The sequence below is a fragment of the Salvelinus alpinus genome, chromosome 11 (genome assembly GCF_045679555.1).
Source record: "Salvelinus alpinus chromosome 11, SLU_Salpinus.1, whole genome shotgun sequence".
Lineage (NCBI taxonomy): Eukaryota > Metazoa > Chordata > Actinopteri > Salmoniformes > Salmonidae > Salvelinus > Salvelinus alpinus.
Genome location: NC_092096.1, coordinates 20,431,203 through 20,458,986, shown reverse-complemented (window position 1 = coordinate 20,458,986; position 27,784 = coordinate 20,431,203). Strand labels below are relative to the sequence as shown.

General features: G+C 44.8%; 1 protein-coding gene across 4 annotated transcripts in view; it reads right to left on the bottom strand.

Annotated features, from left to right (window-relative positions):
* The window catches only part of LOC139533713 (ATP-binding cassette sub-family C member 9-like), a 47,364-nt gene that overhangs the window by 7,370 nt on the left and 12,210 nt on the right, over positions 1–27,784 (bottom strand). For 2 of the 4 annotated variants that reach the window (XM_071332021.1, XM_071332023.1), the window contains exons 10-31: positions 26,712–26,817; positions 25,294–25,329; positions 24,550–24,588; positions 23,622–23,723; positions 23,104–23,188; positions 22,807–22,887; positions 21,064–21,201; positions 20,700–20,825; positions 20,320–20,422; positions 19,875–20,230; positions 19,108–19,271; positions 17,410–17,479; positions 16,577–16,734; positions 16,349–16,441; positions 15,510–15,612; positions 15,163–15,273; positions 14,361–14,481; positions 9,500–9,630; positions 5,766–5,844; positions 4,117–4,225; positions 1,614–1,717; positions 614–747 (exon numbers count right to left, since the gene is read on the bottom strand). In XM_071332021.1, coding sequence (XP_071188122.1) covers positions 614–747; positions 1,614–1,717; positions 4,117–4,225; positions 5,766–5,844; positions 9,500–9,630; positions 14,361–14,481; positions 15,163–15,273; positions 15,510–15,612; positions 16,349–16,441; positions 16,577–16,734; positions 17,410–17,479; positions 19,108–19,271; positions 19,875–20,230; positions 20,320–20,422; positions 20,700–20,825; positions 21,064–21,201; positions 22,807–22,887; positions 23,104–23,188; positions 23,622–23,723; positions 24,550–24,588; positions 25,294–25,329; positions 26,712–26,817 — 2,549 coding nt within the window. The remainder of the gene's footprint in view (positions 1–613; positions 748–1,613; positions 1,718–4,116; positions 4,226–5,765; positions 5,845–9,499; positions 9,631–14,360; positions 14,482–15,162; positions 15,274–15,509; positions 15,613–16,348; positions 16,442–16,576; positions 16,735–17,409; positions 17,480–19,107; positions 19,272–19,874; positions 20,231–20,319; positions 20,423–20,699; positions 20,826–21,063; positions 21,202–22,806; positions 22,888–23,103; positions 23,189–23,621; positions 23,724–24,549; positions 24,589–25,293; positions 25,330–26,711; positions 26,818–27,784) is intronic. The other 2 variants (XM_071332024.1, XM_071332025.1) reach the window with 2 other exon arrangements.

The window sequence follows — 27,784 nt, the reverse complement described above, 5'->3', positions numbered from 1 at the left end:
CCATCCATGATATCAACATTATAGTTGTAAACATGTTTTGAGGCTACACAGTGTTTGTTTACATTTACATCGTTTACAAACATTGGAGTAAAACAAGGTTATATTTTGGGTTCTGATGCGGTACGACAGTTAATCTAAGCTCATGAGGCATTTATCAGTTATGTTCTTTAAGAATCAATGGGTACATATCATTCATTTATATGTCCAAAAATGGATATAGCAACTAAGGATTCAAGCTTTAATGGAAATCAGTGGTTCATTTCCAAACAGGTGGCCTAATGAAGAGTATGTGGCTGGTTGAAATACATGGACGTGTGTTCTGCTATTGATCAAACCTCTATGTACAGAGCTCAATAATGAATGGCATATGTAACCCTGGCAACTCAAATAATAAACCCGTAATAGGAGGACAAATATAAAGATGTCTGGTTTGTGTTTTCATAATGTTTCTGACATTATACTTGTGCTTTATGTTTGTACCCATATGAGGTGAAAGTAATGTCATAGATCTGTCTGTAAAAAATGAAAAGAGCAGAAAATGAAGCATATGATCATAATGTCACTGAAGAGCTGGTGATGGAGGGTACATGGCTGTTAGGGTGTGTGAGCTCACCGTTGCCATGTCGATGGATGCGGTGGCTTCGTCCATAATGAGGATGGAGCTCTTCCTGACGAAGGCTCTGGCCAGACAGAACAACTGCCTCTGACCTACACTGAAGTTCTCCCCTCCCTCTGTCACCACCGCGTCTGGAACACACACACACACACACACACACAGTTGTTATTAGGGCAATCGTCTTTCTGAAATCTCACATTTCAGAAGCATATTCTCCGATTAGTTTTTCCCTCCAATATGCTTTCCAAAAGATTGTGTGGATGGAAGTGGCCAGATTGTGTGGTTGGAAGTGGCCAGATTGTGTGGTTGGAAGTGGCCAGATTGTGTGGTTGGAAGTGGCCAGATTGTGTGGTTGGAAGTGGCCAGATTGTGTGGTTGGAAGTGGCCAGATTGTGTGGTTGGAAGTGGCCAGATTGTGTGGTTGGAAGTGGTCAGATTGTGTGGTTGGAAGTGGTCAGATTGTGTGGTTGCAGGTGGCCAGATTGTGTGGTTGCAGGTGGCCAGATTGTGTGGTTGGAGGTGGCCAGATTGTGTGGTTGGAGGTGGCCAGATTGTGTGGTTGGAGGTTGCCAGATTATGTGGTTGGAGGTTGCCAGATTGTGGTGGCCAGATTGTGTGGTTTGAGGTTGCCAGATTGTGTGGTTGGAGGTTGCCAGATTGTGAGGTTGCAGGAGGCCAAATTGTGTTGTTGCAGGTTGCCAGATTGTGTGGTTGGAGGTTGCCAGATTGTGAGGTTGCAGGTGGCCAGATTGTGTGGTTAGAGGTTTCCAGATTGTGTAGTTGCAGGTTTCCAGATTGTGTGGTTGTAGGTGGCCAGATTGTATAGTTGGAGGTTGCCAGATTGTGTGGTTGCAGGTTGCCAGATTGTGTGGTTGTGGTTGCAGGTTGCCAAATTCCAAACACTTTCCCCAAATCCCAGTTGTAGGATTCCCCGTATTACAGCACTAGATGTGACAGTCAGACAGTCAGGCAGGCAGGCAGGCAGGCAGACACATACCCAGTCCCCCAGAAAGGGCTTTGACCATGTTCTTCAGCTGGGCGATTTCTAGCGCCTCCCACAGTCTGTCATCAGTACAGGTACGCTCTGGGTCCAGGTTAAACCTGCCAGGGAGACATGACATCAGTACATATACTATCTGGGTCCAGGTTAAACCTGCCAGGGAGACATGACATCAGTACACAACTACACTCTGAAATACAGAGAGAGAGACAGAGAGAGAGACAGAGAGAGAGACAGAGAGGGACGGAGAGAGGGACAGAGAGAGGGACAGAGAGAAAGAGAGAGAGAGAGAGACAGAGAGAGAGAGACAGAGAGGGACGGAGAGAGCGACGGAGAGAGGGACAGAGAGAGGGACAGAGAGGGACAGAGAGAGGGACAGAGAGGGACAGAGAGAGAGAGAGAGACATAGAGAGAGAGAGAGAGGAAGAGAGAGACAACCAGACAGGGAGAGACCAGGCAGGAGAGAGAGAACCCACTACTGTCTGTGGATGACCATAACAGGCAATGGCTCAGTGTTTGGACTGGGGCCCATCCTCTTAGCTAAAACTCCCGCAGCACACAGCCAGAGGGAATCCTCACTCACTACCACACTATCTCGTACTACAACTGTTCCACTGGGTCTAATGATGTGGCCATGCTTAACCATGGTGAGGCATCTATAGTAGCTCTGGCTGTCTCTCTCTAACTGCCATCGGCACAGTGTTATTGTAGGACCAATCACCCAAGGCCTCTGTTCATGTAAACATCGCCATGGCAACGGGCTGGCTCAACGCACGGTCCTCTCACTTACTGCCACATTGGATGGGTCGTTATTTCTTATCGGGACAAGAACGTCTTTCTAAATAAACACCACATGCTCTTTGTGTTTTATAACAAACACAGCAGCTCAGTTATCTGCTAATACTCCAAACATCTTCAAGCTGTGACACTACATAGAGAGAGAGAGAGAGAGAGAGAGAGAGAGAGAGAGAGAGAGAGAGAGAGAGAGAGAGAGAGAGAGAGAGAGAGAGAGAGAGAGAGAGAGAGAGAGAGAGAGAGAGAGAGAGAGAGAGAGAGAGAGAGAGAGAGAGAGAGAGAGAGAGAGAGAGAGAGAGAGAGAGAGAGATAGAGAGAGAGAGAGAGAGAGAGAGAGAGAGAAGAGAGAGAGAGAGAGAGAGAGAGAGAGAGAGAGAGAGACGGGAGAGAGAGAGACTATCCAATGTCCTGGGAGCGGGATGAACTTTCATGACGTCTGCTGAGGAGTTTCATATTTTAACCAAACAAACATTTGTTTATCTTAATTTTTACTTCATAAAGTAAACTGAATTAGGCCCACTGTTACTGTTCTGTTATTGTCTTATTGTCTTATATCATAGTACAGTAAAGTTGTTTTCTACCCGTGTGTAGGCAGACAGTTATCTGTTCAACTTCCTAAACCACAACACTGTAGTCCTCATGGCAGTCGCTGTGTGGAAACAAAGGTGCCATTGATTATACATTTATTATAATTTACTGATCTATTTCTCCACTAAGAGACATGAGGAAGTTACTGTTTATTGGCCTTGTCTGTTTGTGTTACACTGGATCCTTCACTGCCTCTGTGTGCGTGTGCGTGTGCGTGTGTGTGTGTGTGTGTGTGTGTGCTCGCAATAATGTGTCTCTTATGTCAGCTTCTGGGCGCGTTCTTGTGTGCATGTCTGTGATTGTCAACAGCCAGAGCACGTGGTCCTGACCCAGTATCTTGGTTCTAACGTTCTGCAAGTACACACTGGCTCACACACACACAGGCTGTCTCTCACACAGACACACACACACCTGGTTCTTCACTGCACGTACACACAGGCTGTCTCTCACACAGACACACACACACACCTGGTTCTTCACTGCACGTACACACTGGCTGGCTCTCACACAGACACACACACCTGGTTCTTCACTGCACGTACACACTGGCTCACACACACACTGGCTGGCTCTCACACAGACACACACACACACCTGGTTCTTCACTGCACGTACACACTGGCTCACACACACACAGGCTGTCTCTCACACAGACACACACACACCTGGTTCTTCACTGCACGTACACACTGGCTGGCTCTCACACAGACACACACACCTGGTTCTTCACTGCACGTACACACTGGCTCACACACACACTGGCTGGCTCTCACACAGACACACACACACACACCTGGTTCTTCACTGCATGTACACACAGGCTGTCTCTCACACAGACACACACACCTGGTTCTTCACTGCACGTACACACTGGCTCACACACACACTGGCTGGCTCTCACACAGACACACACACACACCTGGTTCTTCACTGCACGTACACACAGGCTGTCTCTCACACAGACACACACACCTGGTTCTTCACTGCACGTACACACTGGCTCACACACACACAGGCTGTCTCTCACACAGACACACACACACCTGGTTCTTCACTGCACGTACAGTGTCCTGGTAAGGGTTCTAACATTCTAAGGTTCTACACTTAGCCGACGTACCGGATGGATCCGCTGAACAGCACCGGGTCCTGGAGGATGATGGACAGACGAGACCTCAGGGTCTGGAGGGGCAGCTTACAGATGTCTATACCATCAATGATGATCCGCCCTGAGAGGAGATACAGACAGAGAGACAGAGAGAGAGAGAGAGAGATACAGACAGAGAGAGAGAGAGAGAGATACAGACAGAGAGAGAGAGAGAGATACAGACAGAGAGAGAGATACAGACAGAGAGACAGAGAGAGAGGTACAGACAGAGACAGAGAGAGAGATACAGACAGAGAGAGAGAAAAAATACAGACAGAGAGAGAGATAGATAAAGAGCGAGTGAAAGAGAGCGATACAGACAGAGAGACAGAGAGAAACAGACAGAGAGAGAGATACAGACAGAGAGAGAGATAGATAAAGAGCGATACAGACAGACAGAGAGAGAGAGAGAGAGAGATACAGAGAGAGAGAGAGATAGATAAAGAGTGAGCGAAAGAGAGCGATACAGACAGACAGAGAGAGAGAGAGAGATACAGAGAGAGAGAGAACATCAAAGCATATATGGTCTGGTTGTTGATGCCATTCTGTTCTGTATATTGTAGAAGAATACACAAGTAAGCTGAACATCCCATTTATTATCATTACTCACTGAACATATTTCACGTTACTACTCTATTTATTTATTCTATTTCTGGGGACATTATCTTCCCAAGAATGTCCACTGGCGAGTCTATTAGTACGACTACGGTCAACATCGTAGTGTTCAAGCTCGCTCCCTCTGCCTTTATAAGGGGACACTGGTAACAAATATGTGTCTTAATTCATTGTTAAGTAAAATACATTTGTCTGCGGCAGCAGTGCTCGTGTGGAAAAAGAGAGCATGTATTGTTGGGTTTGGTGAAAGATAGGTTTGTCTGAATTGGCTGACTAGGAGCGGTGGAAATACAAAGATTATTCAGACAGAGTAAAACCTGAATATTATCATATGATTGTTTATCAGTGGATTCTGACAAACTGATGTTCAATGTAGGAAAATAAATCCAGAACATTATGTTTTGATTATTCTATTTATGACATTTGGCCAGAGGCTGGAGATATGCATACTAACAATAACAGGCCCCCTGCAGAAAGTTGTGTACAAAGGACAACTAAATATGACATCATCATAGGATGTCAGGATGACAGTGACCACAGGGCCGTGCTGTGTAAACAGAGGAAACTAAAAGGAGGCTATGGATTTCAGCAAGAGGACCTATTTCCCTTTATCAGATGAGAATAAACACAGCTCCACTCAGACTAACTACCATATTATAACATCAGCCTCCCTCTGACTTTTGAAAGGGCACTTTGGGACAGGAAAGTCAAGGAAATAGTTTGACCTTTGGTGTCAGCGTTTGGTTGCAGTCACCATAGTTATGTTATGTCCACTAGCACTTCACTAGTGAAAAAGAGTCGGGGGGCCTGTGAGGAGGACTGTGAGGAGGACTGTGAGGAGCACTGTGAGAGGGTTTTGTACAACCACTTCTTTCAATCTACTGTAAAATAAAAACAGACAGTCACTATGAGGGAGCTGTGTAACGAATGCTAGGCCTGAGCATCAAGGCTCCTGTCCACAGCTTCAGAGGCCTCCTACACCTGAATCACAGGAGAGAGAGACTAACCTTCAAACACGTCGACCATATTGAAGAAGGCCAGAGAGAGGGAGGACTTGCCACTTCCTGTGCGTCCACAGATGCCCACCTAGAGAGAGGAGAGGGAGAAAGAGGGGATTGATTAGTTATTAAACAGTCATTACATGCCAGTGGGAGACACAATCTGTCACAGCTTGGCCCTCTACTCTCATGAACAAGACTAGGAGTTTTTCCTCACAAGGTAAAACTCAGAGTCCTACAGACACTTTAATTTAACAGTACATTACTGTAAAGTTTACAGTAACATAGTGTCCCTTTTTTTCAGTAACTAACACTGCCAGTAAATTACCTTAAAAACAAGAGGATTGTATTTTTTTTACAGTGTAGTTACTGTATAAAATGGAGTTACCCATAAACAAGCGGTCAGCCTCACACACAACCACAATACGTTACTATTCTTAGATCTGGACCGAATTACACAGTTCCACACTCACGTGTTCTCTCATTGGGTCAGACACCACACACGGACAGCCACACACACAGCCAGGCCTCTCTACTAAAGGTTTATATCCCCAGATTTAAGATGTTTGAGTATATGAGGATTAATGTGATACCTAAACTGAGTCAGATTAAAAGGGGAATACAGGGAGGCTGTAGAACTTGATGCTCAGCAGGAGACACTAAACTCATCATGCTCTTCCAGACATAATATCCAGCGCTGGAATGCTTATAAGACACCGTTACTGATGCACAGATAGAGATCCCTAATATCCAGCCCTGCTTATAAAACACTCACAGATACAGATATAGAGATACATATTAACCAGCCCTGCTTATAAAACACTCACAGATACAGATATAGAGATCCCTAATATCCAGCCCTGCTTATAAAACACTCACAGATACAGATATAGAGATACCTAATATCCAGCCCTGCTTATAAAACACTCACAGATACAGATATAGAGATCCCTAATATCCAGCCCTGCTTATAAAACACTCACAGATACAGATATAGAGATCCCTAATATCCAGCCCTGCTTATAAAACACTCACAGATACAGATATAGAGATACATATTAACCAGCCCTGCTTATAAAACACTCACAGATACAGATATAGAGATCCCTAATATCCAGCCCTGCTTATAAAACACTCACAGATACAGATATAGAGATCCCTAATATCCAGCCCTGCTTATAAAACACTCACAGATACAGATATAGAGATCCCTAATATCCAGCCCTGCTTATAAAACACTCACAGATACAGATATAGAGATACATATTAACCAGCCCTGCTTATAAAACACTCACAGATACAGATATAGAGATACCTAATATCCAGCCCTGCTTATAAAACACTCACAGATACAGATATAGAGATACATATTAACCAGCCCTGCTTATAAAACACTCACAGATACAGATATAGAGATCCCTAATATCCAGCCCTGCTTATAAAACACTCACAGATACAGATATAGAGATACCTAATATCCAGCCCTGCTTATAAAACACTCACAGATACAGATATAGAGATACCTAATATCCAGCCCTGCTTATAAAACACTCACAGATACAGATATAGAGATACATATTATCCAGCCCTGCTTATAAAACACTCACAGATACAGATATAGAGATACATATTAACCAGCCCTGCTTATAAAACACTCACAGATACAGATATAGAGATACATATTAACCAGCCCTGCTTATAAAACACTCACAGATACAGATATAGAGATACATATTATCCAGCCCTGCTTATAAAACACTCACAGATACAGATATAGAGATACATATTAACCAGCCCTGCTTATAAAACACTCACAGATACAGATATAGAGATACATATTAACCAGCCCTGCTTATAAAACACTCACAGATACAGATATAGAGATACATATTAACCAGCCCTGCTTATAAAACACTCACAGATACAGATATAGAGATACATATTAACCAGCCCTGCTTATAAAACACTCACAGATACAGATATAGAGATACATATTAACCAGCCCTGCTTATAAAACACTCACAGATACAGATAGAGAGATACATATTAACCAGCCCTGCTTATAAAACACTCACAGATACAGAGATACATATTAACCAGCCCTGCTTATAAAACACTCACAGATACAGATATAGAGATACATATTAACCAGCCCTGCTTATAAAACACTCACAGATACAGATATAGAGATACATATTAACCAGCCCTGCTTATAAAACACTCACAGATACAGATAGAGAGATACCTAATATCCAGCCCTGCTTACAGAGCACTCACAGATACACAGATAGAGAGATACCTAATATCCAGCCCTGCTTACAGAGCACTCACAGATACACAGATAGAGAGATACCTAATATCCAGCCCTGCTTACAGAGCACTCACAGAGACACAGATAGAGAGATACCTAATATCCAGCCCTGCTTACAGAGCACTCACAGATACACAGATAGAGAGATACCTAATATCCAGCCCTGCTTACAGAGCACTCACAGAGACACAGATAGAGAGATACCTAATATCCAGCCCTGCTTACAGAGCACTCACAGATACACAGATAGAGAGATCCCTAATATCCAGCCCTGCTTACAGAGCACTCACAGATACACAGATAGAGAGATACCTAATATCCAGCCCTGCTTACAGAGCGCTCACAGATACACAGATAGAGAGATACCTAATATCCAGCCCTGCTTACAGAGCACTCACAGATACACAGATAGAGAGATACCTAATATCCAGCCCTGCTTACAGAGCACTCACAGATACACAGAGAGAGAGATACCTAATATCCAGCCCTGCTTACAGAGCACTCACAGATAGAGAGATACCTAATATCCAGCCCTGCTTACAGAGCACAGCGTCAAAGAGAGATACTAGAACACCTACTTCAGTCCTGGCTATTGTTCCAGCCCAGCATGAACTAACACACCCGATTCAACAAGTCAAGGGCTCCATGAACTACTCAATCAGTTGAATAATGTGTGTTGCAGTGGAGGCTGCTGAGGGGAGGACGGCTCATAATAATGGCTGGAATGGAGTGAATGGAAGGGCATCAAACCATGTGTTTGATGTATTTGATACCATTCTACCTGTTCCGCTCCAGTCATTACCACGAGCCCGTCCTCCCCAATTAAGGTGCCACCAACCTCCGGTGGTGTGTTGGTACTGGGCTGGATCAAAAGCCTGCACAACCCGTGTCTCTCTAGGACCAGGACTGAAGAACACGGTCTCAGCAGGAGTTCTAGTAGCTCTGTATCTCTGCTTCTCTGCTCTGGACTGGATTCTCTCTCTCCCTGTGTATCTGCATTCAGGCTCCTCACAGCAGAAGTGAAGCAGCCTCATCAGGTCAGATAGCAGGAGTCTGCTGAGGTACAGTAACACTGCCCTGAGAGAACGGACATGTGTGCCGAAAGCTGTAAGACGTACGCCACACGGAGTCGCCGCCACCAACTAGTACGTTTCTTCACTATGTGTCAACACACAGTTGAGTTTAGGCACAGGGCTGTGATTCAAACAGAAAGTAAACGTCCGCTTGCTTTTCACTGCTTTGTGATCTTTATTCAGCGATATAGTCAGGAACAACGTGTGAAGTCACAGTTGCGTTAAGGGGAGGGCTCTGTGAGCGGGTGTGACTTACCTTCTGTCCAGGGTTGCTTAGCTCCCTAAATGTGATCTTTATTGAAGCTACAGCAACAATGTGCCATCTCACAGTCGCGTTAAGACACAGGGCTGTTACTTACCTTCTGTCCGGGGTTGATGTAGGCATTAACGTGTTTGAGGACAGGCTTCAGAAGGGGGTCGTAACGGACACACAGATCCTGGATCTTTATCTCGCCGTGCTGGGGCCAGTCCTCGGGGACCTGGGAGGTATCTGGACAGAACACATATAGTCCACCATTAACAAAACATGAATGAGATGTGTAATTATATACTGTGATCACACACAATAACTAGGGATAGCAGTTTTTCCTTGACAGGAACAGAAAAACTCTGGGCCCTAGTTATAGCCCACGGCACAATAACCCATACAGTAGGACATCCAGCACAGTCATACAGTTGGACATCCAGGACAGTCATACAGTAGGACATCCAGGACAGTCATACAGTAGGACATCCAGGACAGTCATACAGTAGGACATCCAGGACAGTCATACGGTTGGACATCCAGGACAGTCATACAGTTGGACATCCAGGACAGTCATACAGTATGACATCCAGGACAGTCATACAGTAGGACAACCAGGATAGTCATACAGTAGGACTTCCAGGACAGTCATACAGTAGGACATCCAGGACAGTCATACAGTAGTACATCCAGTACAGTCATACAGTAGGACATCCAGGACAGTCATACAGTAGGACATCCAGGACAGTCATACAGTTGGACATCCAGCACAGTCATACAGTTGGACATCCAGGACAGTCATACAGTAGGACATCCAGGACAGTCATACAGTAGTACATCCAGGACAGTCATACAGTAGGACATCCAGGACAGTCATACAGTTGGACATCCAGGACAGTCATACGGTTGGACATCCAGGACAGTCATACAGTAGGACATCCAGGACAGTCATACAGTAGGACATCCAGGACAGTCATACAGTTGGACATCCAGGACAGTCATACAGTTGGACATCCAGCACAGTCATACAGTAGGACATCCAGGACAGTCATACAGTAGGACATCCAGGACAGTCATACAGTAGGACATCCAGGACAGTCATACAGTAGGACAACCAGGACAGTCATACAGTAGGACATCCAGGACAGTCATACAGTAGGACATCCAGGACAGTCATACAGTAGGACAACCAGGACAGTCATACAGTAGGACATCCAGCACAGTCATACAGTAGTTCATCCAGGACAGTCATACAGTAGTACATCCAGGACAGTCATACATTAGGACATCCAGGACAGTCATACAGTAGGACAACCAGGACAGTCATACAGTTGGACATCCAGGACAGTCATACAGTATGACATCGAGGACAGTCATACAGTAGGACAACCAGGATAGTCATACAGTAGGACATCCAGGACAGTCATACAGTAGGACATCCAGGACAGTCATACAGTTGGACATCCAGCACAGTCATACAGTAGGACATCCAGGACAGTCATACAGTAGGACATCCAGGACAGTCATACAGTAGGACAACCAGGACAGTCATACAGTAGGACATCCAGGACAGTCATACAGTAGGACAACCAGGACAGTCATACAGTAGGACATCCAGCACAGTCATACAGTAGTTCATCCAGGACAGTCATACAGTAGTACATCCAGGACAGTCATACAGTAGGACATCCAGGACAGTCATACAGTAGGACAACCAGGACAGTCATACAGTTGGACATCCAGGACAGTCATACAGTAGGACATCCAGGACAGTCATACAGTAGGACAACCAGGACAGTCATACAGTAGTACATCCAGTACAGTCATACAGTAGGACATCCAGGACAGTCATACAGTAGGACATCCAGGACAGTCATACAGTAGTACATCCAGGACAGTCATACAGTAGTATATCCAGGACAGTCATACAGTAGTACATTCAGGACAGTCATACAGTAGGACATCCAGGACAGTCATAGAGTAGTACATCCAGGACAGTCATACAGTAGGACATCCAGCACACTCATACAGTAGTACATCAAGGACAGTCATACAGTAGTACATCAAGGACAGTCATACAGTAGGACATCCAGGACAGTCATAGAGTAGTGAATTTGGGGACAGTCACACAACTGACGATGCAGTAAACAGAGGTCTCTTTGTCAAAAGTGGTGCCCTAAGTGCTACTCAGGACCACTCTTCCTACTGTGACCAGGCTCTGGTCTGTTTAGACTGCAGCATTTAGCTACTTCAAAAGTAGTCTGTGTTTTACTGCTAAAACCATGCATGCAGTCCTTAAAATAAGGGTTGGTGGTTCTCCTCATGACTTAAGAGCTTCGAACGGACGCAGAGGAAACAAAAGGACTAAATGAATCAAAGGGAAGGATGAAAAAACAGGGCAAGATGACAGCTCGTTGCTTGGACAAGCGCCACTCATTATCGTTGTATTGCTATCAGGGCCAAACTTTCCATTACGTCACAGTGTAGGAGGACAGCCCACTCTGGCAGGGGTGCTTTGACCACAGGACTCTAGCAGGGCCACGGCTCTAGAGATGGGGGACTCTCTCCTCCCTCTCATCCATCTCTTCCTCCTCAAGAAGCTCTCCTCCCTCTCCTCCTCCTCTCCTCCCTCTTCAATCCCACCTCCTCGTTGTTCCACAAGAACTCTGTCCCTCCTGCTCCTCCTTCTCCTCTCCTCCCTCTTCAATCTCACCTCCTAGTTGTTCCCCAATAACTCTCCCCCCTCCTCCTCCCTTAGTTCTAGCCCTCTTATCTTCCTCTCCCAAGAGACATGACCCCTTCTCTTCTTTTTTAACATCGCCATGGCAACAGCACATCACATAAACTTCGATGTTGCTTTGGAAGGAGACCCGTAACGGGACTATTGTAAACTCCACAGAGACACACTAGAGAAATTATGTTGGAATTCGGGAGGAGAAACACCGTCTGTGTCAGGTCGTTCTGCCCCACACTGTAAATCTAAAGACGTTACCATACTGTCAGATTGTTGCCCTGTGCGGTTGACTGTTCTATTGCCATGGATTTTTAAATATAGTCCTTATAGACGTGTAGAAGCCTAGACTATGTTGAGCCATCCTCGCTGTTAGGCTACCTGCTGCCCCTTTACTATAGACTTAATCTGTATAAAGCCTCGCTATTGTTATTTTACTGCTGCTCTTTAATTATTTGTTACTTTAATTTCTTATTTTTGTAGGTATTCTTCTTAACTGCATTGTTGGTTAAGGGCTTGTAAGTAAACATTTCACTGTAAAGTCTACACCTGTTGTATTCGGCGCATGTGACAAATACAATTGTATTTTATTTAATTTGATCTCGGAACACAGAACCAAATTATGCAGCACACTGGCCAGCTACAGTCTGTCATGGGACAGTGCTTAGTTGAACATCTATGGATTTCATTTTGTGAGGGACTTTTCAAATAGCATGAGCAGAGATGATGATCATATTTTGAACTGTGTGTTTCAGCAGGATTCCATTACCCTGTTCTATTGACTGTGTGTTTCAGCAGGATTCCATTACCCTGTTCTATTGACTGTGTGTTTCAGCAGGATTCCATTACCCTGTTCTATTGACTGTGTGTTTCAGCAGGATTCCATTACCCTGTTCTATTGACTGTGTTTCAGCAGGATTCCATTACCCTGTTCTATTGACTGTGTGTTTCAGCAGGATTCCATTACCCTGTTCTATTGACTGTGTGTTTCAGCAGGATTCCATTACCCTGTTCTATTGACTGTGTGTTTCAGCAGGATTCCATTACCCTGTTCTATTGACTGTGTGTTTCAGCAGGATTCCATTACCCTGTTCTATTGACTGTGTGTTTCAGCAGGATTCCATTACCCTGTTCTATTGACTGTGTGTTTCAGCAGGATTCCATTACCCTGTTCTATTGACTGTGTGTTTCAGCAGGATTCCATTACCCTGTTCTATTGACTGTGTGTTTCAGCAGGATTCCATTACCCTGTTCTATTGACTGTGTGTTTCAGCAGGATTCCATTACCCTGTTCTATTGACTGTGTGTTTCAGCAGGATTCCATTACCCTGTTCTATTGACTGTGTGTTTCAGCAGGATTCCATTACCCTGTTCTATTGACTGTGTTTCAGCAGGATTCCATTACCCTGTTCTATTGACTGTGTGTTTCAGCAGGATTCCATTACCCTGTTCTATTGACTGTGTTTCAGCAGGATTCCATTACCCTGTTCTATTGACTGTGTGTTTCAGCAGGATTCCATTACCCTGTTCTATTGACTGTGTGTTTCAGCAGGATTCCATTACCCTGTTCTATTGACTGTGTGTTTCAGCAGGATTCCATTACCCTGTTCTATTGACTGTGTGTTTCAGGAGGATTCCATTACCCTGTTCTATTGACTGTGTGTTTCAGCAGGATGCCATTACCCTGTTCTATTGACTGTGTGTTTCAGCAGGATTCCATTACCCTGTTCTATTGACTGTGTGTTTCAGCAGGATTCCATTACCCTGTTCTATTGACTGTGTGTTTCAGCAGGATTCCATTACCCTGTTCTATTGACTGTTTGTTTCAGCAGGATTCCATTACCCTGTTCTATTGACTGTGTGTTTCAGCAGGATTCCATTACCCTGTTCTATTGACTGTGTGTTTCAGCAGGATTCCATTACCCTGTTCTATTGACTGTGTGTTTCAGCAGGATTCCATTACCCTGTTCTATTGACTGTGTGTTTCAGCAGGATTCCATTACCCTGTTCTATTGACTGTGTGTTTCAGCAGGATTCCATTACCCTGTTCTATTGACTGTGCGTTTCAGCAGGATTCCATTACCCTGTTCTATTGACTGTGTGTTTCAGCAGGATTCCATTACCCTGTTCTATTGACTGCTGACTATTTTAAACCAAATCTTGCGTGTGCACTGTCCAGCTTCTGTCACAAGAGACTCCAGGGTATTGGGAAGCAGCATTTGGTGTGGGAGTGTGTTTAGTTTACCCATGGAGCCTTCGTAGTTCTCAGACTCTGTACTCAGGAAGCTGTTGACCTTCTTGACAGCAGCCATCTGGACCTCTAAGTCAGCCAGGTTCCTCACCACCCAGTTCAGGTAGTTGGTCACCTGGGTAACGGGAGGTAAACACAATATATATTTCATCCATGTTCTATGAAGTATCATTACTAGGTATAGACATAATACTACTATTAATTATAATAATTGTTATTATTATTATTCTAATATGTCTGAGTGGGAGTCTTTTTTCCCCCTTGCCTTGGACAATCTGAGGTAAACCAAAGGTATTTAATGGTTGAGAAGAATACATAAAAGGCTGATCAGTCAGAAGAGAGTACTATGGAGAAGAGTCGTGGATGGGCTATGCTCTCTGAGGAGTGATAAGCCCACAGAAAAAAATACTGTGGGTTTTTGTTACAGTAAAAACAAAGATGAATGCTGAGGACAATACAGCTTCTATTGTTTCACATCTTCTGTCAGTGGGAGAGGAATACAATCCATCTATTAAAAATATCCCTTCTCTACAAAGGACTGGCAACAATACTCCTCTCATTAATGTGACTGATGCAGTCCTTCTCTGTACAGTTCCATAAATGGTCTACTGAATACGTTGTCTAAATACTTGCTGCCTTGACATCTTGTAAACGTCTGAATGGGCAATACAACTACAATCAGATCCAGGTGAATAAGGGCCTGTTATGAAAAAGATTCTCATCTGATGAAGTTGATCCTGTTTCTGTGCTGTGGGTACATTCATGTTTGTGTGACATTGGGGAGACGGTGACTCACTGTAAGGGCGTAGGTCAGGCCTAACCCCACCATGCTAGAGGGAAGGTTCTTGCCAGAGCTCCATATTGAGGCTACTGCTGCTGTTAACACAATGACAGCACCCAGGTAGTCCTGGGAGAGAAAGAGAGACAGATAAGATAGTTAGACGGAGAGAGAGAGAGAATTTGAAGTTGTGAATTCAAAACAGCATTTATCTTAAAGTCATATCTTCTAATTTTGCAGCTCAGTGTGATAAGAAACCAGGGAGTATTGTGTTGAATATTCAGTAGGATTCCATTACTATTACAATAGTCCCATATCTTATTAATAATGTCATGGTTGAATCGTGGGCATTAATATTCTCTCACCGTTCTGACCTCCAACCAGCGGTTGGCAGCAGAGAGGAACAGGTATGCTGTGTTGTTGGTATCTGTCAGCTCCAGCATCTTCTGCTTGAATCGAGATTCATGTCTGAAGAAGAAATGCAAAATAAATATAGCTTATACCTACCAGGTTTGAACCCGTCGTCTAGACTGTGTTAGCCCACACGTCTCCAGGTCCCAGGCCTGGTCATGGTTCATAGAGCCTCCGTGAGACAAACACTGAAGTGGGATGGTTTCAGGACTGGACTATCGTGCCTGAGGATGTGAGTTGGACCATGGCTGCTACATAGCTAAGTGACATCTAACATCTAACATTGGACCAAGAGAGAAAGAGAGAGAAGCCACGGTGCTGCCAAGATGAGGAAGTCTTCAGGGAGGAAGAGGCTGTCTGAGGGGTAGTAACCGTGAGAGCTGTTTAATGCTGGATTACCGCGATTCTGGGGAAAAGGAGGAATGTTCGTGAACTGTTTAGAGTGGGATTCATGTAATTGTGGATCAAGAGAAAGATTTGGGTTTGTGATATCCTCCTTCCTCCATGAATGAATGGTTCTGGATGGGTTGGAAGAGTTCTAGATGGGATTCAAGTTGTTTAATTCACACTAATATTACATATAAGCAAAGAAATGAACCTTCAGTGTCAACAAATCCAGCACTTTGTTTCGAGTTTCAGATGGCTGAGTACAGCGTTACTGCCTTCCTAAAACCTATAAGTGCTTCTTGAGTATGTTGTGTAACGATGCTCTGGGCAAAATTTCCACTCTGTCACTCTGTCTGTGTGTGTGTGTGTGTGTGCGCGCATATGTGTGTGTGTATGGTACACTGACCTGAATGCTCGGATGGTGGTGAGTCCCTCTGCAGTCTCAGAGAAGTGGCAGAGCAGAGGAAGCTGGGTGGAGTCATCTAAGTCCTGAAGGTCCCTGAGAGAGAAAATGAAGAAAAGTCTGGACAATGTGGAAACAGAGACGAAAAGCACATGGAATATATACTTTTTCTGATACTGTAAAGGAAACTACATTGAGCTGAAATGGACCAGGTCTGCCCAGTGAACTCACTTTGAGGCGACCCGGAAGTACTTCTGTATAAAGTAGAAGGACACAGCCAGAGGAACCAGAGCGATGAGGAAGCTTGGGGTGACGAACGCTATGACCCCGATGGCTGACAGGCAGAGCAGAGTGGAGCGGGTCAAAGACTCCAGGGTAGGAGGGATGTGCTGGAGAAAGGGGGGATAGAGAGAGAGAGAGAGAGAGAGAGAGAGAGAGAGAGAGAGAGAGAGAGAGAGAGAGAGAGAGAGAGGGGGGAAGAGAAAGAGAGAAAGAGAGAGAGAGAGAGAGAGAGAGAGAGGGGGGGGGGAGAAAGAGAGAGAGAGAGGAGATTGTATCATGTCAGTGCTACATTTCTGACCTACGCTCTGGACCTCAATGTCGTCCTCTTTAACGATCTGAGGTCACCTGAGGGACGTAATGACGTGGGACGTGGACTCATCTCATCAATGGACTAATTCTGACGCCTGCAAATGACTGATAAACTCTTAATATTTGTGTGAGCTGTAATCTTAAGGCCACTCAGGGCAAGGCCAGCTGGAGAGCAGCACTGGAGTCTGTCCAATCACACCATGACCAAAGACAGATCCTTCATCAGACAGCTTCATGAGTAGAGGATTCCCACAGTACTCATTTAACATTTACATGTTTGGCATTTGGCAGTCGCTCTTATCTAGAGCGACTTACAGGAGAAATTAGGGTTTAGTCGGCTGTGGATGTGAACCAGAGACCATTTGGTTACTGTCCCAACACTCTTAACCGCTAGGGTACTTTACCCTAATACTCCTGACTGAAATAAGTCAACAGATAAATCTACTGAGGGTGAACATCCTTTTCAGAATCACCTGATCTATGATGTTGGTGTCAGCTGAGAAACGGTTCAGGATCTGGCCCAAGGGGGTCACGTCAAAGAATCTGAAAAGAGATTCAAAATATATATTATTTCAAATATTAGTCTGAAAAATATATAAAATAATATAATTTAAATAAAAAAACATCGTAAATTATTCAACACATTCTTTCTGGTTCAACTATATTCAGTTCCCTTCTATTTAAACACAGATGATGTCATAAAGAGTATAAGAATCTGTTGGTGACATGTGTCGTGGGTACCTGATAGGTGAGGTGTGTCGTGGGTACCTGATAGGTGAGGTGTGTCGTGGGTACCTGATAGATGAGATGTGTCGTGGGTACCTGATGGGTGAGGTGTGTCGTGGGTACCTGATAGGTGAGGTGTGTCGTGGGTACCTGATAGGTGAGGTGTGTCGTGGGTACCTGATAGGTGAGGTGTGTCGTGGGTACCTGATAGGTGAGGTGTGTCGTGGGTACCTGATAGGTGAGGTGTGTCGTGGGTACCTGATGGGTGAGGTGTGTCGTGGGTACCTGATGGGTGAGGTGTGTCGTGGGTACCTGATAGGTGAGGTGTGTCGTGGGTACCTGATAGGTGAGGGTGTCGTGGGTACCTGATAGGTGAGATGTGTCGTGGGTACCTGATAGGTGAGGTGTGTCGTGGGTACCTGATGGGTGAGGTGTGTCATTGGTACCTGATGGGTGAGGTGTGTCATTGGTACCTGATGGGTGAGGTGTGTCGTGGGTACCTGATAGGTGAGGTGTGTCGTGGGTACCTGATAGGTGAGGTGTGTCGTGGGTACCTGATGGGTGAGGTGTGTCATTGGTACCTGATGGGTGAGGTGTGTCGTGGGTACCTGATGGGTGAGGTGTGTCGTGGGTACCTGATGGGTGAGGTGTGTCGTGGGTACCTGATGGGTGAGGTGTGTCGTGGGTACCAGATGGGTGAGGTGTGTCGTGGGTACCTGATAGGTGAGATGTGTCGTGGGTACCTGATGGGTGAGGTGTGTCGTGGGTACCTGATGGGTGAGGTGTGTCGTGGGTACCTGATAGGTGAGCTGTGTCGTGGGTACCTGATAGGTGAGTGGTGTCGTGGGTACCTGATAGGTGAGTGGTGTCGTGGGTACCTGATAGGTGAGATGTGTCGTGGGTACCTGATGGGTGAGGTGTGTCGTGGGTACCTGATAGGTGAGATGTGTCGTGGGTACCTGATGGGTGAGGTGTGTCATTGGTACCTGATGGGTGAGGTGTGTCGTGGGTACCTGATGGGTGAGGTGTGTCGTGGGTACCTGATGGGTGAGGTGTGTCGTGGGTACCTGATGGGTGAGGTGTGTCGTGGGTACCTGATAGGTGAGGTGTGTCGTGGGTACCTGATAGGTGAGGTGTGTCGTGGGTACCTGATGGGTGAGGTGTGTCGTGGGTACCTGATGGGTGAGATGTGTCGTGGGTACCTGATAGGTGAGGTGTGTCGTGGGTACCTGATGGGTGAGGTGTGTCGTGGGTACCTGATGGGTGAGGTGTGTCATTGGTATCTGATGGGTGAGGTGTGTCTTGGGTACCTGATGGGTGAGGTGTGTCGTGGGTACCTGATGGGTGAGGTGTGTCGTGGGTACCTGATAGGTGAGGTGTGTCGTGGGTACCTGATAGGTGAGGTGTGCCGTGGGTACCTGATGGGTGAGGTGTGTCGTGGGTACCTGATAGGTGCGTGGATGATCTTGTTGAGCAGGTTGTGGTGCAGGTTGGTAGCAGCAGACAGACCCAGGAACTCCACAGTCAGAGAGGTGATCAGACACAGGGCTATCCCAGCTCCACACAGGATGATAAACACTGGCACATAGTAGGAGTCAGGCAGACCAGCCTAGTAACCACATAATACACCACAAAGACACATAGTAGGAGTCAGGCTGACAAGCCTCGTAACCACATAATACACCACAAAGACACATAGTAAGAGTCAGGCAGACCAGCCTAGTAACCATATAATACACCACAAAGACACATAGTAGGAGTCAGGCAGACCAGCCTAGTAACCACATAATACACCACAAAGACATATAGCAGGAGTCAGGCTGACCAGCCTAGTAACCACATAATACACCACAAAGACACATAGTAGGAGTCAGGCTGACAAGCCTCGTAACCACATAATACACCACAAAGACACATAGTAGGAGTCAGGTTGAGCAGCCTAGTAACCACATAATACACCACAAAGACACATAGTAGGAGTCAGGTTGAGCAGCCTAGTAACCACATAATACACCACAAAGACACATAGTAGGAGTCAGGTTGACCAGCCTAGTAAAATACACCAAAGACACATAGAAGGAATCAGGCTGACCAGCCTAGTAACCACATAATACACCACAAAGACACATTCTGTCAGATAACAGGATTTCAACAGGCCTTACTCACTTCCACTAACACTGAGTACAGGTAGTGAAAGGTGTTCATATCTCACCGCTGAGTTTGTCTGATTGGAGAAGACAGCTGCTGCAGAGGCATTGACAAAGTCTCTTGTAACATTTCCAAAGTCTGGGGCATATCCATTAGCATCGTCATAAGCAGTCCCATTGACTGGGACATCGCTATTAGCAGTCCCATTGACTAGGGCATTGCCTTTAGCAGTCCATTCGGCCAGCCAGTAGTCGATGGCGACCATGACGGAGTGTTTCAGCAGCTTGGAGAAGACCATGAGGAAGACCATGAGGAAGCCACCAGAGGACAGGTACTGCCAGCACACCCTCCATGGGATCTTAGAGCGCCGACTGGTGGTCATCGACATGTTGTCGTCATCTTCCTCCTCCTCTTCCTCCTCTGTCAGGGAAGAGAGAATGAGGGACTATTGTCATATGTTGTAATAGAACTGAACTTGTATGAGATACAGTGTTGACAATGCATTTCACCTTCTTCGTCATCGTCGACCTGGTTCTTGGCCTCTCTGGAGTAGAAAGCTCTTCTCAGGGTCTTCCTCTCCAGAGCAGTCTGACAGTTATCAATCTCAGTGTCCTGCAGTACAGATACAAATGTTGTTTGGTTGGTTGGCAGGTAAATTAGCTACACTACACATTACAGACCAGAGGAGGCTGGTGGGAGGAGTTATAGGAGGACAGGCTCATTGTAATGGCTGGAATAAATGGAATGGTCAAACACGCTGTTTCCATGTGTTGGCTCTGTTCCATACCAGCCTTTACAATGAGCTCCTACACGTCCTCCTATAACTCCACCCACCAGCCTCCTCTGTTACAGACAGTCTGTCAGTAGGAGAGAAAGAAGTGAATATGACCTTCTCTAGTTCCTGGTCCTGTCTGTTCATCAGGGTCTTCCAGTGTTCATACAGCTCTACATCATGAGTCTGAATGTCCTTCAGAGTGCCTTCCCTCAGCACTGAGCCATCCTTCATGGCTATGATCTGGGACACAGAGTAAAATCAGGACCCTTATAAAGAAACCGTCTCAGGGTAGGAATGCTGATCTAGGATCAGGTCCCCCGCCCCGTCCGTGTAATACTCTTTATTATGATCTAAAAGGAAAAACTGATCCTATATCAGCAGCATTCCTACTCTAAGATGCTTTATGAATACAGACCCAGTGCAAATGGTAGAGAGTTCAGTGAGAGAGGAATCCACACCAGACTGTTGAGATGCTCACCCAGTCAGCGTGGATGAGGTACTGCAGTTTGTGTGTGACCAGGACCACGGTGCGTTTATCATCCTGTAGGAACTTCAGGATGCCCTCCTGCATCAGGTGGTCACTCAGGTGGATGTCCAGCGCTGAGAACGGGTCATCCTGAGAGAAAAGGTCAGAGATCAGGGGTCAGAGACAACATGGACGATCCAATCAGATCAGAGCGTATCGGAGTGAAAGATGTGGATAAAATTATGTTTTTTTTAACAGGAGATCATCCTTTATTCATATTAAGTTACAGCACGTTTAATACACAGGTCTCAGATGACTTCAGAACATACAGTCAATCAAACCTAGCTCCCAGAGGACCCCGGAACCTGAATAAACGGCAATGTATTACCCTAGGATGAACTAGTCTGTATACTGTACAGCACTGAGACACGTAAACAGTCCTGAGGGCAGAAGGTCTGAGATCATTAGACACAGCATGATAGACACCTCATTAGGAGACAAGACGTCATAAAGACGTACTTAGCTAATAGATGTTGCTTCTAGCTGGGTGTTCACTCTGCCGTCCCACTGTGTATTAATACAGCACTTTAGAGTGGTATTTCCTTATTTGGCACATTTGTCAGTGTGAGCTGAGCTACGTATGGAGAAACGTGCCGGGTCCTATCCCATGACAGCCAGAGATGCTGTATCAGGGGCGGGGGTTAGACGTCTAATTAACAGTTGCCACAGGAAATGATGTGGGAACACAAACACATGATGACATCACACAGGAGTTGGAAGAAATGGGATGTAGATGGACATAGAGTTGTCTGTGGCAGCAAGAGACTGGAAAGTGTGTGTGTGTACGTGTGTGTGTGTGTGTGTACGTGTGTGTGTGTGTGTGTGTGTGTGTACGTGTGTATGTGTGTACGTGTGTATGTGTGTACGTGTGTACGTGTGTGAGTGTGTATATGGCTAGCCAGGCCAGATGGCAGAGCAGAGGGATGCCTGTAAACGGCATGACAACTCTTGTCAGCAGTATGGTATGGTTACAAGAGAGGCCTGCGGACAGAGAGCCATATCACCTGCTGCTCCTCCCGTTCCCATACAGAGGGAGGCAGGCTGGCTCTCCCTGGATCTCCCTGGCTGCCTCTGAAATCACACCCTATTCCCGATATAGTTCCATCCTTACTCACAAACTGTCCCAAAAGCAGTGTACTGTTTAGGGAATAGAAAAGGGTGTCCCTGTCTTTGGCTCTAATTGGCTCTCCCTGGAACACCTAGAGAACACCCTAGAACACCTAGAGAACACTCTAGAGAACACCCTAGAACACCTTAGAACACCTAGAGAACACCCTAGAACACATATAGAACACCCGAGAACACCCTAACACACATAGAGAACACCCTAAAACACATAGAGAACACCCTAAAACACATAGAGAACACCATAGAACACCTAGAGAACACCCTAGAATACCTAGTGAACACCCTAAAACACCATAGAAAACCCAGAGAACACCCTAGAACACAGAGAACACTGTAGAATACCTAGAGAACACCCTAGAACACCTAGATAACAGTCTAGAACACCATATAACACCTAGAGAACACCCTAGAACACAAAGAGAACACCCTAGAACACCCTGGCTCTGTCTGACTATTCTGAGAAGGCATCCTTGAGTGAGAGCTTCTAGCCTCTTCCAGTGAACTCAATAGGAAATGGATCCTCTATTGAAGTCAATAGATAAAGCACTTTATCATTCATTGACTCACCAGGAAGACTATGTTGGTGTTCTGGTAGAGAGCCCGAGCCACACATATCCTCTGTCTCTGGCCTCCACTCAGGTTGATGCCCTGGGAGAAAAACACACCGTTATGAAGAGTAGCCAGGTACACAAAGGAATTTGACACAAATCACTGTTCACTACTAGTTCTTGGTATAATATGCCATTGTGTCTGAGGTAAGATATGGGGCTTGTGCCCAAAAAGATGGAAATAGACAGTGATATAAAACCACAGTAATAATGAGGTGATTTTAATAATGTAATAATTTAGCCAGTGTTTCAGTACCCTCTCTCCGATCTCCGTCTGGTCTCCGAAGGGCAGGAGGTCTACATCAGGCTGCAGGGAGCAGGCGTCAATCACAGTCTTGTATCTGAGACACACAGCAGGGCATCAGACAGACAGACAGACAGACAACACCCTCTATTAAGACACAGTTAGAAACATGGCTGCCTTGGATACTAAGGGATTCAACAGCCAAACAGTCCTCATCAGAGAAGAGATATTAGCCAGCATCAGCCTCAAGAAGCATCAAGAGTGATAGCAATCTGATGGACCATCTAATTAGTGTCATTAAAAGTACATCTCAGCTGATGCATGACCAAGTGAATTAACCAAACACAAACATTGATCTAGTCTTAATTACATTGATGAATGGTGTTGAGGAGCAGTAGAGAATACAGTAGAGAATAGTACAGTATAGTACAGTAAAGTAGAGTAGAGTACAGTAGAGTACAGTAGAGTAGAGTAGGGTAGAGTAGAGTAGGGTAGAGTAGAGTAGGTTAGTGTAGAGAGTGGTGTTTTACCTCTGTTTGTTGAAGGGACTGCCAAACGTGATGTTATCCTCCACGGTGGCATTCAGCAGCCAAGACTTCTGGGTAGCGTAGCCCACAGAGTACCTGTTCTTACTGAGGCATTATGGGAAATGGAGGCAGAAGAGAGAGAGCTCAAACTACAAACATGGAGATAGGGGAGGGGGTAATCTTTGGGACATCAACACTGAGGCACATCAAGCGGTGAGTGGGGGAAGTGGGTTTAGGTTTCTAACACAGGTTAATGATGAGCTGGAAGAGTTGAACCAAAATAACAACAATGTGCTGGGAGTCCAGTTTGTTGATCTTGTTGGATGTGCAGCAGAACTACCCAAAGACCCAAAGGATATGCTTGAGGATAAGAGCAGTATGTGTTTGAAGGCACAGTGCTTCGTGTACCATTGTGTACCAGTGTCCCCACCACCATATGTTAGCCTTAGCTGGTTATTAATGGCTGAATAATTGTACGATATAAGAGAAAGAGAAAATGAAGACGTTAGCTGTGGGTCATGCACACTGACCAGGATGTTGGTCTCTTTGTGTACAGTATTCCTATTGTCTCCTGTTGAAACCATACTGTGGAGGCGAATCCACAGTGTCAAAATATATCTCTATCCCTATAACTGCCTTTTCAGTCAGTTACTTCAGACCCAGACTCCCAGCATGGAAGCACACAAACACTCCACGACTCACTCCACGACCAGCTAGTAGCAACTCAAAGATCACCATGACTGAGGAATGGAGGGATTGAGGGAGGGATATTGGGAATGATGGCAGGGGAATGGAGAGATTGAGGGAGGGATATTGGGAATGATGGCAGGGGAATGGAGGGATTGAGGGAGGGATATTGGGAATGATGGCAGGGGAAGGGAGGAAGGGGGTGACGGCAGGGTCCCTTCAGAGGAAGTTTAAAAAGGGGTACCTCCTGGTTTCTTCAAAAGACCGGTCCGTCTCAAAACAACTGCAAGTCACGTTCAATGTGTTAGAGTTCGTACAGCCAGATAGACACAACCACCTCGACTTCACCTTCCTTTACACATGAAGAGCTGAAACCGCACGCACACGCGCGTGTGTGTGTGTATACAAGGTCGCGTATGTGTGTTCAAATGTAAATCTAGCAGAAGTGTCCTTACAGTAAAGCCCTGCTTTGTAGGGCAGCCCTAAAACTGTGTATCGGGGCGAAGACATTTTGACAGAGAGCCAAGAGTCAATTTAATCCAGCTTTATCTACAGAATGACCTCCTTCAACAGTGCAGGCATACTGTCATGATACTGTCATTGTCTCAGGCCCAGGGCACTGTCTGCTCTAATAGTGTTATGGCTTCTCCTAGAATGATGTAGGTCTACATGAGGGTGTGATTCAGTGGGGATAACAGCGTCTGATAAATCAACCATTCTCAACCCAGTCCTTGGGGCCACTAGTCCTTTCACATATTTGGTGTTTCTTCAAAACTAGCCCGCCTAAATGATTCAACAAGTCAACTAATAGCCAACTGACTTAAGTGTTGAGACCAAAATGATTCAACTAGTCAACTAATAGCCAAATGACTTAAGTGTTGGGACCTCACTTATTCATATGGTCAACTAATAGCCAAATGACTTGTAAATGTAGAATGTACTGTACAGGGGTGAGATGGGAAGAGTAAACCCCAGAGGGAGAAAATACCTGTTGGCCTCGTGCAGCATCTCACTCACAGGCAGTCTGATTTAGATAGAAAACAACCACGACAGAACACAGAACACAGACAAGGCTGAGGTTAGTGTCTACGGCCCGTGATGACTACCTGTTCTGCTATGGTACTGACTGGCACCTTCCTTCGCTCACATAAGAGTGGCTTTATTTGGCAGGTCAATTTCATTTTTGGATTACTGCTAAGAAGAGCAGCCGTGATGGTTCTAAACGGATTGAGGAGACATAGTGGTTCTAATGGTAACTGTGGTACACCATCAGTATCATAGAGAACTTAAAAGAACTACATGGACCATGTTTCATAGCAGTGTATGAAGGGAGAGAAGTGTTTAATAGATTGATAGGGTATATTACAGCTTATTAACAGGCTGTGACTTAATGGAGAACAATGAAATCAACGGTTACTAAACCTACAACAAACTAATACCACTGTTTTCATTCAATCTAGCTCAAAATGAAAATCTTCCAGTCAGAAGTGTATTATTCATTCAATAACCCAATCAAATCTAATTCAATTATACAATTGAACACTTCCTGGACAAGCAACCACGCTACCCAGCCAATATGTCCTTGGCAAGAAAATGCTGCAACGCCCAGTTCGTTAGCAATTAGCACGTGTCTGTTCTTCTGCTCAGGTTTCAATCTAAATGCTAATGCTAAGAATGCTAATCAGAGATCCATCTCCAGAACATCACAGACAACCCAATCTTAATTTGATGTTAGCGTACATTAATGTGAGTGCAGATCTCAAATTAAGATTTGGCCCTAGGAGATGGACATAGAGTTTCTGTTTTGTTGTAAAAAAAATATGAATGACAGAGATATGTGAAGACAGAGAGTTGAAAATGAAAAAGTCCAGTTTTAAAAGTGATGGTGACTGTGAGGTTGTGTTATAGAGATGAGTAGATAGATAGATGATGTTAGACAGTCAAAGTTCAGGCAAAGCTGACACCAGCAAGCAGACAGTGAGCGATGTACAGAGAGACAGAGGAGCAGCCAGCTCTCCTTCCATAACAACCACAGCCACAGAGACAGAGACAGACACAGACACAACCAGGACACAGGAAGGACAATACACAGGACCAACAAGATGGAGGGTGGAATGGCTTCTTATTCCACAGATGAAGGCTTTGAATAGCACTGGTGGAGAAGCACAGTGAAACACCCATTTCAAATGGACTTAATGGACGAGTCTGACAGCTAGTCAACTTTAGAAAGACACAACGATCCCAAAACGAGACTGAGACGGATAAAGAGGAAATGAGATGTGTGTCCATCTTGGTATTTGAGTGGACCTCAGCATGTTCAGTACCTAATAAAGATGAGGACCCCAGAGATTTACACCCTATTATAGACCTTCTAACATGTAGCTTATGCCGGTTGGGACCACTCACTTGCTCCAGTAGACCTTTCCACTGAGGGTCTGCATCTCTCCCAGCATGGCCAGCAACAGGGACGACTTCCCACAACCCACCTGGCCCACGATCATGGTCAGCTGACCTGGAGATAAGACACAGAACAAGAAGAAACTATATAACGGTAAGAAGACACTATATAAAGGTAAGAAGAAACTATATAAAGGTTAGAAGACACTATATAAAGGTTAGAAGACACTATATAAAGGTTAGAAGACACTATATAAAGGTTAGAAGACACTATATAAAGGTAAGAAGACACTATATAAAGGTAAGAAGACACTATATAAAGGTTAGAAGACACTATATAAAGGTTAGAAGACACTATATAAAGGTTAGAAGACACTATATAAAGGTTAGAAGACACTATATAAAGGTAAGAAGACACTATATAAAGGTTAGAAGACACTATATAAAGGTTAGAAGACACTATATAAAGGTTAGAAGACACTATATAAAGGTTAGAAGACACTATATAAAGGTTAGAAGACACTATATAAAGGTTAGAAGACACTATATAAAGGTAAGAAGACATTATATAAAGGTTAGAAGACATTATATAAAGGTTAGAAGACACTATATAAAGGTTAGAAGACACTATATAAAGGTAAGAAGACACTATATAAAGGTTAGAAGACACTATATAAAGGTATGAAGACACTATATAAAGGTTAGAAGACACTATATAAAGGTAAGAAGACACTATATAAAGGTTAGAAGACACTATATAAAGGTATGAAGACACTATATAAAGGTAAGAAGACACTATATAAAGGTTAGAAGACACTATATAAAGGTTAGAAGACACTATATAAAGGTTAGAAGACACTATATAAAGGTAAGAAGACACTATATAAAGGTTAGAAGACACTATATAAAGGTAAGAAGACACTATATAAAGGTAAGAAGACACTATATAAAGGTTAGAAGACACTATATAAAGGTTAGAAGACACTATATAAAGGTAAGAAGACACTATATAAAGGTTAGAAGACACTATATAAAGGTTAGAAGACACTATATAAAGGTAAGAAGACACTATATAAAGGTTA